Source organism: Dreissena polymorpha, chromosome 2, assembly GCF_020536995.1.
Source record: "Dreissena polymorpha isolate Duluth1 chromosome 2, UMN_Dpol_1.0, whole genome shotgun sequence".
Classification (NCBI taxonomy): domain Eukaryota; kingdom Metazoa; phylum Mollusca; class Bivalvia; order Myida; family Dreissenidae; genus Dreissena; species Dreissena polymorpha.
The window spans coordinates 129,292,289-129,312,126 of NC_068356.1; the positions used below are offsets into that span (position 1 = coordinate 129,292,289).

At 36.0% G+C, this 19,838-nt stretch overlaps 1 protein-coding gene across 1 annotated transcript in view; it reads right to left on the bottom strand.

Annotated features, from left to right (window-relative positions):
* Nucleotides 1-19,838, bottom strand: part of LOC127870076 (uncharacterized) — a 134,080-nt gene that overhangs the window by 65,432 nt on the left and 48,810 nt on the right. The window contains 22 exon segments of the mRNA XM_052412735.1: nt 429-614; nt 1,488-1,619; nt 2,583-2,771; nt 3,298-3,432; nt 3,807-3,998; nt 4,128-4,589; nt 6,800-6,988; nt 7,149-7,286; nt 8,116-8,301; nt 8,653-8,787; nt 9,079-9,273; nt 9,966-10,106; nt 10,568-10,753; nt 14,445-14,579; nt 15,027-15,365; nt 15,713-15,932; nt 16,532-16,623; nt 16,838-17,179; nt 18,208-18,390; nt 18,649-18,774; nt 19,131-19,322; nt 19,695-19,826. Coding sequence (XP_052268695.1) covers nt 429-614; nt 1,488-1,619; nt 2,583-2,771; nt 3,298-3,432; nt 3,807-3,998; nt 4,128-4,589; nt 6,800-6,988; nt 7,149-7,286; nt 8,116-8,301; nt 8,653-8,787; nt 9,079-9,273; nt 9,966-10,106; nt 10,568-10,753; nt 14,445-14,579; nt 15,027-15,365; nt 15,713-15,932; nt 16,532-16,623; nt 16,838-17,179; nt 18,208-18,390; nt 18,649-18,774; nt 19,131-19,322; nt 19,695-19,826 — 4,227 coding nt within the window.

The following is a 19,838-nucleotide window of genomic DNA, read 5'->3' on the forward strand; positions in this document are numbered from 1 at the left end:
AGGCTTGTCTTGGGAAAACTGGGCTTACTGTGTGTGCATACAGTCATCTGCACAGGCTAATCTGGGAGGACACTTTCCGCATACACTGAATTTTAGCTAAGAAGGTACTTCTTCAATTGAAAAATACCATTAGAGCGAAAAGTGTCTTTTCTGAAATGAAACTATGAACATGTACTATGCCCAGTTTTCCAAGAAAGGCATACAAAACAAAAAATGATTAACAAATTTATGTTTTCAATAATTTTTTGCATAAAAAGTTGTTTCCTGGATTACCTTGAATGAACGAATGAAACCAAAGTTTGTATCCACATAGTAATTACGTTTCCAAGCACAAAACTATTGAAACAATTATGGACAAAGCAATCATTCTCAAAGTTCTACATCATTTAAAACAAAACTAAAAAATCTAAACAAAATAGAAAGTTTACCGTAAGATCAACATCAGTGGCAGTGACCTCAACAATGGAGCTTCCTGTGGCGAGGTTACGATCAATGGTGCGTGTATAAGGTTCATTCACAAACGTCGGAGGGAAACGATTTCTAAGAATGTCTACAATCAATAAGGCCTCGCTTGATCGTGTGGGGAATCCTCCATCTTGGGCTGTGATAGTTACCTAGCAACGAAAATTGTTGTGTCATTTTGTTGCTGCAGATACAATTAGTACACAGGTTTATTCATGTCAATACTACAAATATTTCATTTCATGGGTGAAAGTAACCATGACTTTCATGTTATCATTTGAAACTTATTCACAATGATACCTGACATCCACAGTCAAGTGTTTCCAATTTTATATGATAACTCGTCCGTTTTAAACAAAGATTATTTTGTGAAGGTAAAAAAGGTTGTTGCATGGTAAACCACATCAAACCAACCTAATGGTACCCAACAGATGCAAACCAAACACATGCAAGTTAAGCATCATTCAATTGTATAAGCCTAAGAATAGATGTTTCTGATCCATATTTCTAGAGTGTAAAAGATTATGTATTGGTTATCATACTCCCTTAACCCTTTCCTGCTCAGAAGAATTAAAAATGTCTATATGCAACCAGCATCATGTCTATATGCAACCAGCATCATGTCTATATGCAACCAGCATCATGTCTATATGCAACCAGCATCATGTCTATATGCAACCAGCATCATGTCTATATGCAACCAGCATCATGTCTATATGCAACCAGCATCATGTCTATATGCAACCAGCATCATGTTTATATGCAACCAGCATCATGTCTATATGCAATCAGCATCACACAAGAATGGCCTGCAAGTAATTTTAAGTCTGTTCAAGTTTTATGTTGTTTGCTTTTCATCAGTATCTTAAGAGTTGGATATGAAGCCTTTAGTAACTTGAATATAATAAGAAAGGTCTTAAATTTAATTTGATTTTTTAAAGGAATAGAAACTCGTTAAAGTGCACATCTGAATGGTAAAGGGTTATCAACTAAGGTTTGTTGTTGTGTTCATTTTAACTTCTTACATTATACTGGTTCAGAGCAATTCCCATGAGGCTTGTCCTGAGGAAGACCCGTCCAGTGTTAAACTCCACAAAGAACATATTTGAGTTGGCTGTCGTTGAGGATAGGTAGTAGGAAACTACATTGTTGGGTGCCTGCAAATCATTAAATACACATGTTTCACTTCGATAGAATAACAGAGGGTTCCTTAAAAATCGGGAAGAGGACAACGAGCGAGGCATGGTATTGTAATGCGCATGGGGGGGTTAGAGGGTAAGGATAAGGGGTAAGGTAAGGGTTAGGGGTCGGGTTTCGGTTAGGGTTAGGCTTAACCATAACCTTAACCCTAACCTGACCCCTAACCTTAACCCTAACCCTAACCATAACCCATGGCTATGTCCCCTATACCATGCCTCGCTCGTTGTCATTGTCTGCTTCCCTTCAAAATCTGCCAAATTATGTGGGCATTGCTATTTAAAATCAAGAGTTTAGTGGTAAAACTATTTCATACAAAAGAACATGCAATTTTTCTTCCGTATGTTAAAAAAAACTGTTTTGTTTGCGTTTTTTTGACACTGGAAATCAATAAATAATGAATGGTTACAGAATAGATTTATTTATGTGTTGCAAAATCATTATAAGCTTTTTATGAAGATTTTAGGGTACGAAGCCAAAAAAAAGGCAAAATAATAAACATAATAAACAAGAAGAGATACAACAAACAATTTAACATTTGATATTATTTAAATAATTATAAAATTGAAGTACCTTAAACAGTTTATATTACTATCCTCATTTTACTGTTACATGTCATTGAATTAAATGCACATAAAATTTAAAAGGCCCAAATATTATGTATAATGTTCATGTGCACTTAAACCCTTTTAAGCTGAAACGAGGTGAAAATGGCTATATGCAACCAGCATAAAACCAGAACAGCCTGAAAGTTACCTGCAGGCCATTCAGGTTTTATGCTGTTTGTTGCTAATCAGTATGTTAAGGATCGGTCGATGATTTAATATGAATTCCAAAGAGACGACAAATGGGTCACAATACTTGTTTGTGAGATAAAGGGTTAAACAAAAGGTCTCGTTCAATGCAAAAATAACAATTCTCACCTGCAAATCGTTGTCTCTAGCGGTAACAGTGAAGATGGACTCTGCAGTAGACAGGGTCTCCAGGATTGTCACACGGTAGATGCTACTTGGTTGGAAGACAGGGGCAAGTTCGTTACGCAAGACATTCACAGTCAGGACACTATCTCTTGTGCATGGGCTGTATCCCCCATCAGAAGCACGTACTCTCAGCTGCAAACAAGTACAGGATTCCTCGTGTGTACCCTTGATGAGAACTAAATTCAGGCATTGTCAGTAGGTATTTATTTGTACTAGTAAGTTGACCAAAGAAGTGTTTTTAGAAATTTTACCACTTTTCTTGTATCATTGAAAGTCTCAACTTTGAATTGATCCATTCACGCTAAGCAATATTGGTTGGGCAAAGAAAATTATAAACAAAGAAGCAAAATCACACACACAGGCTACATCTGTATTATGAGTACTACATACAAACCTATAAATTACTTCTACACTGCATCAACAAGAAAAACTTGCAATGAAAAAAAAAGCTATACCTGACATAATTAAGATAAGGAACATCATACTGGTTAAATCCATTTTTACCAGCATGTCATTATACAACTAAGTTAATGATTTTCCAATGCTGTGAAAACTCATGTTGACCATGCAGTTCAAAGTAATCACATATCCTTTCCCAACATATAACTATAAGTACTTTAAACTAAAGTTCAAGCTAAGGCTTAACTCAGTCACTAACCTTGTAGACTGAGGATCTGTCACTGATAAGACCAGTGTTTGAGATGAAGATGAAGCCATTGTTGGGGTCTATGTTGAACAGGACTGCAGCATTGTCATCACCGACTAGGGAGTAGGTCAGCGTACTGAAGCGACCCTAGAAAGACAGAGTATGAGACTGTGAATTTATTTGCTATCAAATTATAAGTGAACATTCATCATACTTTCACTATAAAAAATATTTTTTAAACTTCATGATTTTAATTACAATTTTTTCGTTTTTATTTAACTTAAAAAAAAAATCTCATTTAGTATTTAAGGAAATAAAGTCATTCAACACATTAAAAAAAGAATCCTTTTTGACCCCCAATATTTATTTCTATCAATTAACTGAACAAAAATAAATTTAGAACAAATTCATTACATTTCTTTCTTTTATGTTAAGAAAAATAATAAAAACAAATTTAAACAGTAGTCTAGACTGTAAAAACAACAATACACTACAATCTGATGTTTTAAATAAGTACTAACTGCAGCATCAAGATCTGTGGCAGAGACGTTGAAGATCCGGGTCTGTGTATTCTGGGACTGGGAAATTGTGATGTTTGTTGGCAGGTTGGCAAACACCGGGCAGTTCCTGTTACGAAGCACAAGGATTCTCACAGTGGCCTGGTTGGCGCTAGACCTCTGAGGAACGCCGAGGTCAAAAGCTCGAACAAACATCTGCAAAATCAAACATGCAAATATTTGGCATTTGTTAACAACCCTAAATTGAAATAGTTTACCATCTTTTCAAAAAAGGTATTTGCCTTTAATTTATCAATTTGATTACAAAAAGAATTAATTACTTACTGTGAATTCATTTTGCTGGTTGTTGTCAGTGGTCAATGACCTCCTGACAAACACAGATCCATCGGTGCTTCCAATGCCAAAGTAGGTCAGTGTGTTTCCAGAGTTTGTACCAACAGCTTCGTATCGGATATCATTATGAGGGGACCTCACATCCTGATCAGTGGCCAAAACCCTTACGATTTCTTCACCGATAAATGTGTCCTCGAAAATTGTGGCTTCATAATTCAATGGGTTAATAACTGGACTGAAGAGATTTCTTGTGACGCTAACTGTCAAAATAGCAGAGTCCATGCGAGATGGTATTCCGCCATCACTGACTAATAGACGAAGTTGGTACTGTGATTGAGTATCCAACTGTACAGAGTTGGTGAGAAAAACGTCGCCCGTTGTGGAGTTGATGGAGAAGTAGGTTGGGGCAGAGTCGTCTCCAATAATGGCATACGTCAGAGTGTTGAATGGGGCCTACAAGATATAGAACAAGAAACCGTCAGAGATGGGTGATGCTCCCCAAAGGTTTTTTTTGTCACAATATTGCACTATATATTCAGATAAAAGGAAACGTCTTTAGGGCACAGTAGTTGGGGCGACAAGAATTTTTTATAGAAAATTTCAAAGGGCCATAACTCTGTGAAAAATCATCCGACCAGAACCGGCTCATAATATGCACATCTCTTGGTAGTGAAGCTTCCCATAAAGTTTCATTGAATTCCGGTCATTAGTTGCTGAGAAATAGCCCAGACAAAAATTGTGCACGGAGGGACAGAAAGACAGACAGACACACACACGCACAGACAAAGCAGTGACTATATGCTCCCCCAAAATAATTTTTAGGGGGAGCATAACAAATGTGTTTTTTATTACAATGCATTTTTTTATGTAAGTTTTTAAGCAAAAACTTCTAGTACACTAAATTAAAATTATAATGATAGATGATCAAAATCTTTCTGAATGCTATGTGGAAATATAATTGACTTCTAATCATCAACAAGTGCACCGCCTTGCGGGTGCAGACCGCACATTTATTTTTATTTTTAAAGGTGTAGGGACCTATCTAAATTTCAATCACAAAGAAGGGAGGGGTGGAGTGGAGAGGGGTGTATAGTGTGGGTGTGTGGTCATTTATTACATTATCTTCCAAAGATGCAAAATAAATGCACAAAAAATAAATATTTTTTTTGTTTGGGGGAGATTCTTGGGTGGGATGGTTGGACGGTATTTCAAAAATAAAATAATAGAAATAAATATTTGTGTTTTTTAACCATGTTTGAAAAAAAAAAGAGATGTGTTCGTCAGAAACACAATGCCCCCTATTGCGCCGCTTTGACAAATTTTTTGTTCGTTTTTTTTTACCTTTGACCTCTAAGGATGACCTTGACCTTCCACCACTCAAAATGTGCAGCTTTATAAGAAGGCCGCTTTGAAATATTAATTTTTTTACCGTTGACCTTGAAGGATGACCTTGACCTTGAAGGATGACCTTGACCTTGAAGGATGACCTTGACCTTGAAGGATGACCTTGACCTTGAACTTCCACCACTCAAAATGTGCAGCTTCATGAGATCGCCCCTTTGAATTTATTTATTTTTTGACCTTGAAGGATGACCTTGACCTTGAACTTCCACCACTCAAAATGTGCAGCTCCATGAGATACACATGCATGCCAAATATCAAGTTGCTATCTTCAATATTGAAAAAGTTATGGCCAATGTTAAAGTTTTTTTGGACGGACGGACAGACTGACTGACATACTGACAGACAGTTCAACTGTTATATGCCACCCTACCAGGGGCATAAAAATTATTTTTTGGGATGGGTTGGGGGTATTGTGTGAGGGTGTGTGTGGTGGTCAGTTATAAGAAGATCTTTAAAAAAAAATGGGGGAATTTAGGGGGGATTCGGGGTGGGGCGTGGGGGATGGTTTGGGTGGAGTCTATTGTGGTATGTCAGGTAAGAGTTGTTTTGTCAAAGTATCAATCAAATCTAATTGTAAATAAAGAAGTAATGGCAATTTTAGCAAAATTTATAATTTGACCTTGAGAGTAAAGGTCATTCAAAGGTCAAGGTAAAATTCAACTTGCCAGGTACAGTACCCTCATGATACCATGAAAGTATTTGAAGTTTGAAAGCAATAGCCTTGATACTTTAGAAGTAAAGTAGATCTAAACATAAAATGTAACCATATATTCAAAGTTACCAAGTCAAAAAAGGGCCATAATTCCGTAAAAATGACAACCAGAGTTATGCAACTTGTCCTTTACTGTCCCCTTATGATAGTTTGCAAGTGTTCCAAATATGAATGCAAGTGTTGCAAGTATGAAAGCAATAGCTTTGATACTTAAGGAATAAAATGGACCTAAACACAAAACTTAACCAAAATTTTCAATTTCCTAAGTATAAAAAGGGCACATAATTCTGTCAAAATGCAAGCCAGAGTTATCTTACTTTGCCTGCCCAGTCCCCTAATGATAGTAAGTAAGTGTACCAAGTTTGAATGCAATAGCATTGATACTTTATGAGAAAAGTGGACCTTAACGCCGACGCAGACGCCAAGGTGATGACAATAGCTCTTTTTTTTTTCAAAAAATAGATGAGCAAAAACTAGTAAAAAAATAATTCTGCTAGTAAAATGATTGTTCAGCATTCAATACTTAAATCTAATTCCAAATACTGACCAAAATGTCTAGGTCACTAGCTGATGTGTCGTAGACAAGAGTTCCAACTGCCTGATTCTCGGCTATTGTTCGCGTGTAAGGATCATTAATAAAGAACGGCGGGTTGTTGTTTCGCTGGACAACGATTGTGATGTTAACCTCTGGTCCAAATAGTTGAGGTTTTCCAAGGTCATACACTTGAGCTCTCATCTACAAAAAATAACTTTCTGGTTAAGAACTGATTTATGCTTGAAACCATGCAAACTTATTTTTAATTAAAAGAAATTCAATTAACAAATTTAAATACAAAACAAAATGTCTTAAAAATACTTATTTTATTTTTACTAAAAACACCTGCCGAGCCACTTACAAAGAACAGGTTTGAAGTGCAGGGATCATAGAGCAGGGATCTACGTAGGGCGAGTTCTCCTGTGACTGAGTTGATCAAGAAACATTCCAAATCCTCCGCATCCCTTGTTAGCTGATAGCGGATAGCGTTGTGGGGCGCCTAGAAAAAGGAATGGCTAATTAAAAAAAGTTCATACTAGTTAAAAGCAAATTGTATACAAACAACTGCACATGAATTATTGACCAGAAACACATCAGCTTAATTATGAAAGTGCCTGCAATTATTTGTTTCAAGTACTAAAGAAAGTATTCAAAGCCCATGCACAACTATATTGCAGTGCAAAACATATTTTTAACAAATTATTTAAGCATTTTCAATACATAAATCTTTTAATTTCTTAATAATACAAATGGAAACAATCAACATTGTTGAATTGATATCCCCGCCCAAAAAGTTTTGTTTGAGACAGACTAACCCCGAACTAATGGACTGATGGATGAACAGACAATGTTAGTTCTATATCCCTCCCCCTTTGATATGGGATAAAATAATGTTCCATAAGTTGCAAATTGAACAAGAGATGCTCATCAGAGATTTAATTAACCTGTTACTCATTGATAATCTAGTTTCAATGGTAACAGAAACTGTAAGGCAATATCCTTACAAAAACTAACATTTATAATAATCAATTTATTGCAAATCCTTAAAACAATGTACACCAGAATCTGGTAAAATGGTCTTTAATGCATATCTGTAGTGTAATCTATGATACATCCTGAGAAATACCTACAGGCTTATCAGGAACAAAAATTTAGAGCTAAACTGGAAGTGTTATCCCTGATTAGCCTAAGCAGACTGGACAGGCTAATCTGGGACAACACTTGCACATGCATTGGGTCTATTATATTTGCTAGATCTTCAAAACAAACATTCTAAGATGTAAACATCTGAGTTCCTCTACTGGCAAGTTCTACAGGTTTACTCTTACCGCAAGATCACTGTCTCTGCCAGACACTGTCAGTATGGTATTGCCAAGAGGGAATGTCTCTCTGATAGTTGCAGTGTAGGAGTTGTTTAGGAAGAACGGGGACTGGAAGTTCTGTTGTACGCTGACAGAGCACACCTTGGTGGCGTATAGCGCCGGGCGACCTTGGTCACGGGCTTGTACTCGTATCTGAAGAACGAGAGACATTTATATAATACGGTACACTGATCAACAAAAACAACTATTAATAAAACATTTCATTATCATGTAACACATCTAACAGAACTTTATGGTTACTGTGAAATGCGAACATTACCAAACCAATAAACGAAATAATGAATATTACATATCAAAGAAATTTAACCTCCTGGTTTATACTATGGATTGAGTATTAAAACACATTTGGAGAATAAAATTACTAAGTAATATGATCACTTTAAAAGAGGTCTCAATAAAATACAATGTAAGATGTAATGAATGCATCAAGTCTTCAAAACACTCTCTGGCAGATACAAACAATATTATAAATATGTCACATACCACATATGACTCAGCCCCACTGGTTGCCAAGTTTCCTGTAGCGCTAATTCGGCCCGACACTTCGTCGATGGAGAACAAGTTAACAGAAACATCATCACCGATGATGGCGTAACGGACCTGACCAAATGGTGTATTCTACAAAATTAAAAAAAAACAATTATAATCATGTGTGAAAGTCTAATGAATCTTTTACATGAACATAAATAAGACTTCTGTGGATAAAGGCTTAATAAGCATAAAATCCTGTGACTTAAGTATAGACAACTGCAGCATGTTTGTATAAGATATTATGTTTTCAGAATACTCAAAATTCAAAGGATCTTTTTTATCAAAACTCGGCTTTTAAAGTATTATAACTTAAATCAAAAGATGCGACAGTATTATTTTACACAGTTTATACAGATGCCACACTCTGTTGCCACTTACAATACTGTCAGCATCTGTAGCCGTCACTTGAGTAAGGAAGAACTGTTGGTTGTTGAACGTGGTGAGGGACACATCGCACGATGTGTTTGTGAACACGGGAGTGAAAATATTACGAATAATGGTCACTGTGACGTATGCATTCCTGTCAGCAACCCTTGGGGTAGTTGGGTCGGAGTCGCGTACAGATACCTCAAGCTGGAAGTAAACATCAAATGAGCTGTGTCTTGTGAAAATGGGCCTTATGCCATATTGGAACAGTGTAGTTCCAGATTAGTCTCTTCATCATTCAAAAATGGGCCTTAGGGCGGATTTGAACAGTGTAGCTCTAGATATGGCTCTACATACCTAAACTATGATGAGGAGTAATAATATCAGAAAATGAGACCACAAATCCTGGCATGAATTTATTGCAGATAGGGTAGCTCCTGACTAACTAAGCAAATTTGTTGAATTGATATCTCCCGCCATTATACTTCTGGACACAAGATATGGCTCCGGTCACACAAAAAAAGCATTTTTTCAAAATACAAAGGGCCATAACTCCGTTATTATTTGATGGTGTACAATGCCATTTGGCGTGCATCATCCTCTATCCATATATATACTCATACGAAGTTTCAATGAAATCTGCCAAAGCACTTCCAAGATATAGCTCCGGATACAAAAGTGGGGGACGGACGGAAGGACGGACGGACTACGCCAAAACAATATCCCTCCGCCTATGGCGGGGGATAAAAACATGAATGCAGGATTTAAAATCAAATAAAGTTGTAATGACTATGCAACAAATTCAAAAATATTCTTAGACGTTTAATTTATAATATAAAACTACCTAAAATGGCATGATAATTCTATGTATTCAAGATACTGAATCCCTTGATACGTACCACCAAGGTATTGTCAGTGATCAGGGTCAGAGATCTGCGAATGAAGATTTCACCAGTATTGACACCCAAGCCAATGTATTCTGATGCCAGGGTGTTGCCAAATGTATTGACAGCGCTGTACACCAGTGTATTGTACGGAGCCTGAAAATAAACGACAAATTCCTCATCCAAATAAAATGTTAGCTGGATTTATTTTTTTTATTTGTTTCAAGGCATATATCCTTGTAAAGAACAATATCAGTATTCATATTTTACTAGACTTTAAATACAGACTGTTATTTTTCACAAGGAAAAATAATTTTTGTATTTCAATAAAATATACTCAACACAAGTTATAACTGATCACTTGCTTAATTATCACAAATGTATTAATTGTACAAATGGTGATAATAAAATGTTTAAGTATTTGGTATAATTTGTTTTTTGCTAAGCACATTACACAGGGTTTTAATATCCCAAAATATCAAGTGTTCGGTTATAACTTTTGTTGAGTGTATATACTCCTAAAGTATACCAAGCTTTGAGGCAAAATCCTTGCAAAATCCACAGTATATGGATCCTTACATTCAAGAGATCCAGTGTGGTGTTCACATCCAACCCACCTGTATGTCAAGGTCCTGTGCCTGAACACTGAGGAGATTCACGCCCAGGTCCTGTATCTCATTAACAGTGACCGAGTAGTTCTGCTGGCGCCAGGTCGGCGCAAACAGGTTCCTTTCTACGTTCACGAGAACCGTTGTGGTAGCAGACAGACGTGGTGTACCACCATCTTGGGCAAGCACTCGGATCTGTGAGAAAAAAAATGTTTTATATGTTGGATCTGTTGGAAAAAGATTAAATGTAGGATTTGTTGGATAAAGATAAAATTTAAGATCCGTTGGAAAAAGGTTAAATGTTAAATCTGTTGGAAAAAGGTTAAATATAAGATCTATTAGAAAAGGGTGAATTTTGGGTCTGTTGGAAAAAGGTTTAATGTTAGATCTGTTGGAATAAAGTTTAATGTTAGATCTGTTGGAAAAAGGTTTAAGGCTAGGTCTGTTGGAAAAAGGTTTAATGTTAGATCTGTTGGAATAAGGTTAATTTTGGGTCTGTTGGAATAAGGTTAAATGTTAGATCTGTTGGAAGGTTAATGTTGGATCTGTCAGAACAAGATTAAAGCTTGGATCTGTTAGAAAAAGGTTAAATTTAAGATCTGTTAAAAAAAATGTGTGATTTGTTGGAGCATGTTAACTGTAGGATCTGGTGGAAAAAAAGGTAAAGGATATGATCTGATGGCAAAAATTAAATGAAGGATCTGTTTGAAAAATGTTGAATGTTGGATCTGTTTAAAAAATAAATAAAATGCAGGCTTTGTTAGAAAAATTTTAAGGATAGGATCTGTTGGGAAAAAAGGTCAAACATGTTGAATTTATTGGAAAAAGGTTTAACTATCTGACCTTATAGAAAAACTTCAAATGTAAGATTTTTTTTGGGGGAAAAAAGGTTAAAATTGTAGGATCTGTTAAAATAAAAGCATATATGTAAAAGTAGAATATGTTGGAAAAGGTTTAAAACTGAAATGCTGGCCTTATATTAGCCTTATTTGTGTTATCTGGCTGACATGCACTTTCCAAATTATAATTTCTATAAGAATATCCAACTGCAAGGTTTCTTAAACATGAATTCAAATATCAACTTAATGCTTCTTATTAATAATTCCTTTTACAAAATGACTCATAAAATATGTAGTTCCTAATTAAACCTGATTTGTTTTGGTGTTTTTTATTAAAACAAGAGATGTGTTTGTCAGAAACACAATGCCCCCTATTGCGCCACTTTGAAGCCATAAATTTGACCTTTGACCTTGAAGGATGACCTCGACATTTCACCACTCGAAACGTGCAGCTCCATGAGATACACATGCATGCCAAATAGCAAGTTGCTATCAATACAGGCTGTCAAGTGACCTTTTTTCAAAAAGTAGGAAAAAATAGGAACTACTTTTGCAAGAAAAGTAGGAAAAAAGTAGGAAAAAGTAGGAACTTTTCCCTCAAAAGTAGGAATACATAATACTTATTTTTTAGACACAGGTCCAGGAAACATAGCTTGAAACAGAGCAGGAGTGCAATCACATGTTCTGTATGGATACCCACTTGAAGCTACCTTAAGGGCCCAGAAGATTTCAGCCTTTTGTACCTGTTCCTTGTGTGATGGATGTACTTGCATACAGATAGATTTATCCCCACAACCCTGAGAGCTGCTTGGCTTTTGGGCACTTCCAAACAAACGCTTTTGTGAATTATCATGCATGTATTTCATGTTTTCCTTGTGTTTTTATCCATCTGCACGACTTATAAGTTGATTAGCACCAGAATTACTACAAGATGGACTTCATTCAGACAGTACAATATCTTGCAAACTCATTGCCGGTATCTCTCTTGCACCATGATCCCAATGTTTTTCCACTGTTGTCCAACTTCTCCATCCATGAAGGGTTAAACTTTGTTTTCCCACTAGGAATTTTAGCACTTATAGTGTATCTATGATAATTAAGTTTCAAGCAAAGCTACCCTGATAAAGAAGTATACATGTAATTAGATGCTGTTCATTTTGGTGTATCATCAAATAAGTGGTTAGAGGTCTTCTGTGTATCGATATAAAAATGGTAATTATATTGTGCATGTTATATCCTTAAGCAGAAGACCAAATTTATTTAGTGATACACCAACTTGTTGTACAAGATTAATACTAGTATATAAAGCAGTGTAAATGCTCTGCTACAGCTACATTGTGAAACCTTTAAATTGACAATAGGGTGCAGTTATAATGACTTAAGTTACATTCAAAATGACTGGTCATTGCAGAGCAGATTATGCAACTGGAGATAGGACCTTATCACCTGACATCTTTTATGACAGCATTGATTGGGCAATGAAACAATTGCACTACATTGTTTATTCCAGTTTCAAATAATGGCTTTTACATTATTGATGACTTTGCGGGAGTGTAATAATGCCGTTTAATAATTTTAATACTTCGCTTTAACACCTTGAAGTTACCTCACTAGCAATGGCATCATTAGACAAGAATTGTGTTTGTCAGAAACACAATGCCCACTATTGCGCAGCTTTGAAATAAAATTTCAATATATCATTTGGCAGGTATAGAAATTATCTCCCTTTTAAAGCTTATTACTTCCCTTGGATTGTATTTTTTAACTTTTGACCTTGAAGGATGACCTTCACCTTTCACCACTAAAAATGTGCAGCTTCATGAGATACACATGCATGCCAAATATCAAGTTGCTATCTTCAATATTGCAAAAGTTATGGCCCATATTAAAGTTTTCGGACGGACACACACACAGACAGACAGACAAACGGACTGACAGTACAACTGCAATATGCCACCCTACCGGGAGCATAAAAATGTATCAGGGCATTTAGGCTCTGTGCATTTATCTTTAATTACTAAACATGATGTACCTATGATATCAATAGAACATCATATCCGTTGTCATGTAATACAGAATTTATTACATTATATTTGTAAATGATGAAAACTCGGCAAAGCATCAGTTTTATCTTTTTTCCAATAACTTGTGTAATAAATTCCATATTACATAACCACTCATACAATACATGTATCTCTATATCTCTACATTCCAAACAGCAATATCATGTAAACATGCATAAGGTTTGGTCAAATTGTTGTCAATGGAAACAAAATAAAACTGGAATAAACAATGGGTTCCCTCAGCTCTTGCATCACTGGGAACTGTGTAAGGTAGTGAAGTCTGCAGTGAACAAATGCTAAGGAAGTAAACAAGGCACTATTGTTACTTCAAAAAAAAACTTGTCAATAATTTTAAAAGTTACATAAGAAATAAATATTTATGCTCCTGAAGAGGTGCTAGCAGACAGTCAGCATGGGTTGTCAGGTCTCATCTAGATGAATGCACATTAACAGGGATACAGTCATGCCATAGATTCATTCATTCTGCAAGTTTACTAAATTAACTCTTTAAAAAAAAATAATTCTCCATTGAAAATGAAAAAGTAGGAATAGTAGGAAGATTTGGTAAAAAAAATAGGAAAAAGTAGGATCCTGATGAAAAAGTAGGAAATAGTAGGAAAAAGTAGGAAAAAGTATGACCGCTTGACAGCCTGTCAATATTAAAAAATTATGACCAAACTTTAACGAAGGTTAAAGTTTTAGGAAACAAAAATACATTGATATTTGACCTTTGACATTGAAGGATGACCTTGACCTTGACTTTCCACCACTCAAAATGTGCAGCTCCGTGAGATACACATGCATGCCAAATATGAAGTTGCTATCTTCAATAATGCAAAAGTTATCAAACTTTAACCAAGGTTAAAGTTTTGGGACACACACAATGACTGACACAATGACAGACAGACAGGCCAAAAACAATATACCCCCATCTTTCGATCTGGGGGCATAACAATTATATTGAGCTATGGCAAAAAAGCTTACCACATAAAATCTGTTTGTGTCTGAAACAAGGCTTTGAGACGCTGCTGAGATGATTCCTGATGTCGGATTAATGAAGAACCTCTGTGTAGCAACCTCATCACCAATGATTGAGAAGGTAATCGAATTGTATGGGGGCTGCCAATATATGACAATCAGATTTGAATTGAAGAATTCAGAATTTAATTCATAGTTGGTTCATGAAAAGTCTATATTGACATACACAGAATTGTATTATTATTTTATGCATATGTTTTATTTAAAATGCAGGGCTCTTGCATGTTTATTTCATTGCAAATTTTTTCTGACCATTAACATAAATGTAACTAATCAGCTATTTTGTTACATTTTAAACAATAATTAATCACCATAAATAAACTCTTCTTAAAATGTATAGTACTATTAATTCAAAGGAAAATTAGATAAAAGGATGATAAAACAAAAATTCATTTTAGTGCATTTTCATATCTAGAGAGTTCTAACAGGGAAGAATGTTACTTTTAAAAACAACTTAATTTTTATGCAATAGTTCCATTCCTTGTCCTAACTCTCATATGAAGATAGTATTAAAACACACAAACTCACCACTGTGTCCTGATCGGTAGCATTCACATCAAAGACATTGAAGCCTTGGCTAACAGTGAAGGGAACAGACACAGAATAAGGCACATTGATGAAAACTGGCGGGAACAAATTTCTAATCACGTTGATCGTGACTTGGGCATTCTGGAACGATGAGGACGAGCGAGCACCACCATCTTGTGCCTGCACCGTGAACGTGTAAGTTCTTGTGTCAGAGGCGTCATTGTATAGCGGCAGACGAACCCGGATATCACCAGTGGAAGATATAAGATCGAAGTATTGGCTGATCAAGTTGTTCTGGTCGAAACTCTGGGTGGAGTACGTGACCGCATTCCATGGAGCCTGGAATTAAATAGGAACAAATAAGAATATTCATGTTGTATATTATGTTTCTTTATTGGTGCAATTGTTTACTGAATTGCTTGTATAATGTGAAAAGTCACATTAAAAGTTTGTATATATCTTTGTCAAATAATAGTAGTGTTAAGCTACCGATTAAGTGTTCTTTGATTGATATTGGTTTCACAGTTTAATGAGCTTAGAAAACTCATTTTAAGTTCATTACAATACAACAACAACAGCTAACAATATGAGGTATATTACATCTTTCTTGGATGCTTTTATGTCAAAATTTTGACAGATAGTTGATACACTCTCACAAACATGTAAATTACTGAGCTAAATCATACAATTCTATCAGCGTCAGTTGCAGTGACCCTGAGGATCTGGAAGTTCGTAGGTTCTGTCTCCATGATAGTCCGATTGTAGAACTGAGGATTGAAGATTGGAGCATTCTCATTCCTGTTGATGTTGATTATAGCGGTTACTGTGGCGCTCCTGGCAGGTGCCCCGTTGTCAAAGGCAACAATGCGCCCAATGTACCGGTCTCTGTTCTCCTCAAGTAGAGATCTGTAACGGTAGGTCATGTCAATTCACATACAAATGTATACAATTAGCCCATACAATCACTAGGGACAATGTTGAAAAACGGAACGACTGAAGTTAATTTCTTCTAACTTTAAATAAGGTCAAACTGAATTCCTTCAGTCCTGGTCTCTGTAAATTGTTTTAATTTATTTTCAACGTTACAAATAGATGCAAGTTTAAATAAATTGAATTGCTTTCTTAATTTAACATTTCAAAGAAAAAATATCCCCTTAAAGATAATCAAATACCAGGGGTCGGGCGAGAGGACAACTCATGCGAGAATTTCGCCAAAAGTCGGCAAATGTCGCTTTATTTTATGAGCAAGGAGAAATCCATTTCGCCCTAATTTTCAAGTCAAAACAACCTTCTGTTTAAATTCCAGCAAACACAATTTATTTCTGCACACCTGTTTAAAATCCAATATTCCAGTTAAGCCAATTCATTAATGCTCTATCAGACAGTTCGTGCATGCATCCAGTTGTGTGTTTATAATATTTTAAAGACCTGATAACATATAAGCATGTAAGCAAACTCACAAAGACTAGCTGACAGAAGAACGATCCAATAAATCCAAGCAATACCTAGCAACAGTAATCCTTCCAGTTGTAGTGTTGAAGTTAAAGTAGGTACTAGTGGAATCGTCTCCAATCAATCGGTAGTTGACCGGGGATTGCTGTCAGACAAATCATAGGCAAAAAAGCAGTTAACTTGAAATGCAATGGAATGAAGTAGAATATTTGTTGCAACAATGACACCCTCCTGATCATGAAAATTTATCTATATTCTTGATATTATATTAATTACAATAAGGCATTATAAATATTTATCAAATAAAGAAATAAGAATTTCTTACTTATAAGCAAATTATACTCAACACATTCACTTACCACACTATCATTGTCAATAGCAGACACTGTAATAACAGCAGTTCCTAGAGCAGTGGTCTCTGGGATGGTTGTAATGTATGGCGTGTTCACGAAGAATGGATCATTCTGATTCCGCACAATGTTGATGGTAACCTGTGCGTTAATGACGGTCCTTCTGTTTGGAATGCCATCATCGGTACCAGAAATGCTCATGGCGACGGAATTGATACCAATGCCCGTTAAACTGTTACGAACTGTGAGGAGGCATGTAAATGGGTTCAAGTAGAAAAAGTCTGCCAAGTTGTTTGGTTGAGGGAACACGTTAGGCGCAGAAATGCTATCTATGTTGCAGCGCACAAAATGCTGGAAACAGACACAAAATAATTCATTAACAGGAATTAAAAATTAAGCAGTTCAACTGTAAGTGCTTAATGTAAATTGGGATAATTTTTAATTGGGATCTTTATTTGAAAATCATCCTACTGAGGAAATCCACAATAAATATTGTAATTCAAATGTTGATGATTTTGCAGTATATACTGAAGCAAAAAAAATACACAAACACATATAAAAACATCATGTAACAACAGAGAATTTTAATACTTAAAACAAGAATATCCGTGAAACTGATAGATGCTCCACGATGATGTGCTTTGTCAATGTATGTGTTAATAAACACTTAAAAAATCTATTATTAGCCTCTGTGACCTTGACCCAGTGACCTCAAACCTCATCAAAAGGTAGAGGTCCATGCAAGGTACCTACATGCCAAATATGAAAGCGATTGGTAAAGTATTGAAGGCGCAATGAGAAACAGTAGAAAAAGTGTGACAGAAGAAAGTCTATTATTAGCCTCAGTGACCTTGACCTTGACCCCAGTGACCTCAAACCTCATCAAAAGGTAGAGGTCCATGCAAGGTACCTACATGCCAAGTATGAAAGCGATTGGTAAAGTATTGAAGGCACTATCAGAAACGGTAGCAAAAGTGTGACGGAAGGAAGTCTATTATTAGCATCGGTGACCTTGATCTTGACCCCAGTGACCTCAAACCTCATCAAAAGGTAGAGGTCAATGCAAGGTACCTACATGCCAAATATGAAAGCGATTGGTTAAGTATTGAAGGCACTATGAGAAACAGTAGCAAAAGTGTGACGGAAGTAAGGAAGTAAGTAAGTAAGTAAGGAAGGAAGGACAAACTGGCAACTATATGCTCCGTCGAAATTTGTTTCGGGGAGCATAAAAACAACAACTCCCTTTATTTTTAGAAACTGACCTAACTTAATTGTTTTAGCAAAAAGTCGAATTTTGTGACACATTTCACTAGAAATGATTAAGAAATAAATTGTTGATGGTAATATTTATTAAAGCTTTAAAAACCCATTCTGCTTACACCGTCTGCATCTGATACTGTCAACTGGACCAAGTCTAGCCCAAGTACATAGTCCTCAGAGATGGTTCGCTGGTAGGTCTGTGGGTTGAACACAGGGGCATTTGGGTTGCGGTTAACGATGACAGTGAGATTTGTGTACGCTATCTGTGTGGGATAGGCAGTGTCATATGCCAACAGGCCCAGCTGAAAAAAGACCATGATTAAGACCAAATGCATAATTTTGTGGCAAGAATCATTAGAAAGAAATTTGACATTTGACCCGTGTCCTTTCCTGACACCCGTTAATTAAACAAAGATATCAAAAGCACAATCTGTGACATTACAGATTAAAATTATTGTCTTATTATAAAATCCTTAGGAATATATCACAAAATGTTACTAAACTTTTACTTAAAATATAAAGCAATAAAATACAATATTATAGACCATGAAAGTACATACAATGTACGTCACACTTTGATCACTGCCAATGGGATTTTGAAGCAGAATGTCACCAGTCGTCTCATTGATCCGGAAGTAGAAGGCTGCAGAAAAGTACTGACCCGTCAGTCCATATCTTATGGACCCCTGAAACACAAAAACAGGTCATTTAATCACCAAATATAAACATAAGAGATAAGTAAGGCACTTGGTCGCTTATTTGATTTTTCTGCCACCTGATGTTCTAACCAAGCATCATGTTGAATGGGCAAAATGTAAAGAAATCAATTTTTTGTAGACTTGGTATTAGAGATCTAGTTTTTTACAACATTTTGAATAGCATCAAAACATCACAACAAATCTAAATACGTTCAAACTTAGAAATTTAATTTTTGTATTTCACTTCAGCATGTAGCTAAAAATCAATTGGAGAAAGTGGCTTGTACATACACTAATTAAATTTTATAGAACATATCAATCAATGTCTAACAAAGGCAACTTACCACCAGGTCATTATCAACGGCCCTGGCTTGTGTATAGATTGTCGTTCCTACTGCAGATCCCACGTTGATTCCCGTGCTGTACGGGGCGTTGTTTACGAAGATCGGAGGCTGCGTGCTACGGATAACTGTCACTCGCACAGTGGCTGTACCGGTTTTAGCCGGACTTGACTGGTCAGACGCCAACACCAAAAACTGGAAATACAACAATGATAATGGTCAATTATTAGAAACTTGTTGGGGTGAAACCTTACAGTGATGCATGAATTTCAATGTATATCCTGTAATACACATGAAAAAATAATGTGGACAGTGTATTTAAAAATATGCAGTTTACTACATTCTGAAGAATGAATTCTTAAATCAAAGTTTTCATGAACAAACAGATGTTTAACAGAACCAATATTTGAACAAACTTATTTTATGACTAAACAAGTTTTAAGATAATTTATAAGAATCCAAAGGTATCCTAGCAGATCCATGCCAGTGTATAAAATGTGATGGATTTACACTTGCTGGCAAGCAGGTTACCACATTAAATTCAACAAGTATTCCACTACAGCTCACCTGGTACTGATTGATGCCCGTATCAGTGAGAACCCTGCGTAGAGATATGAGGCCAGAGCTGGGACCCAGATAGAACACATCAAATGGCGTACCAAATATAGACAGGTTGGCAATCTGGAAGCTCAGGACATCCTATGGATAGAG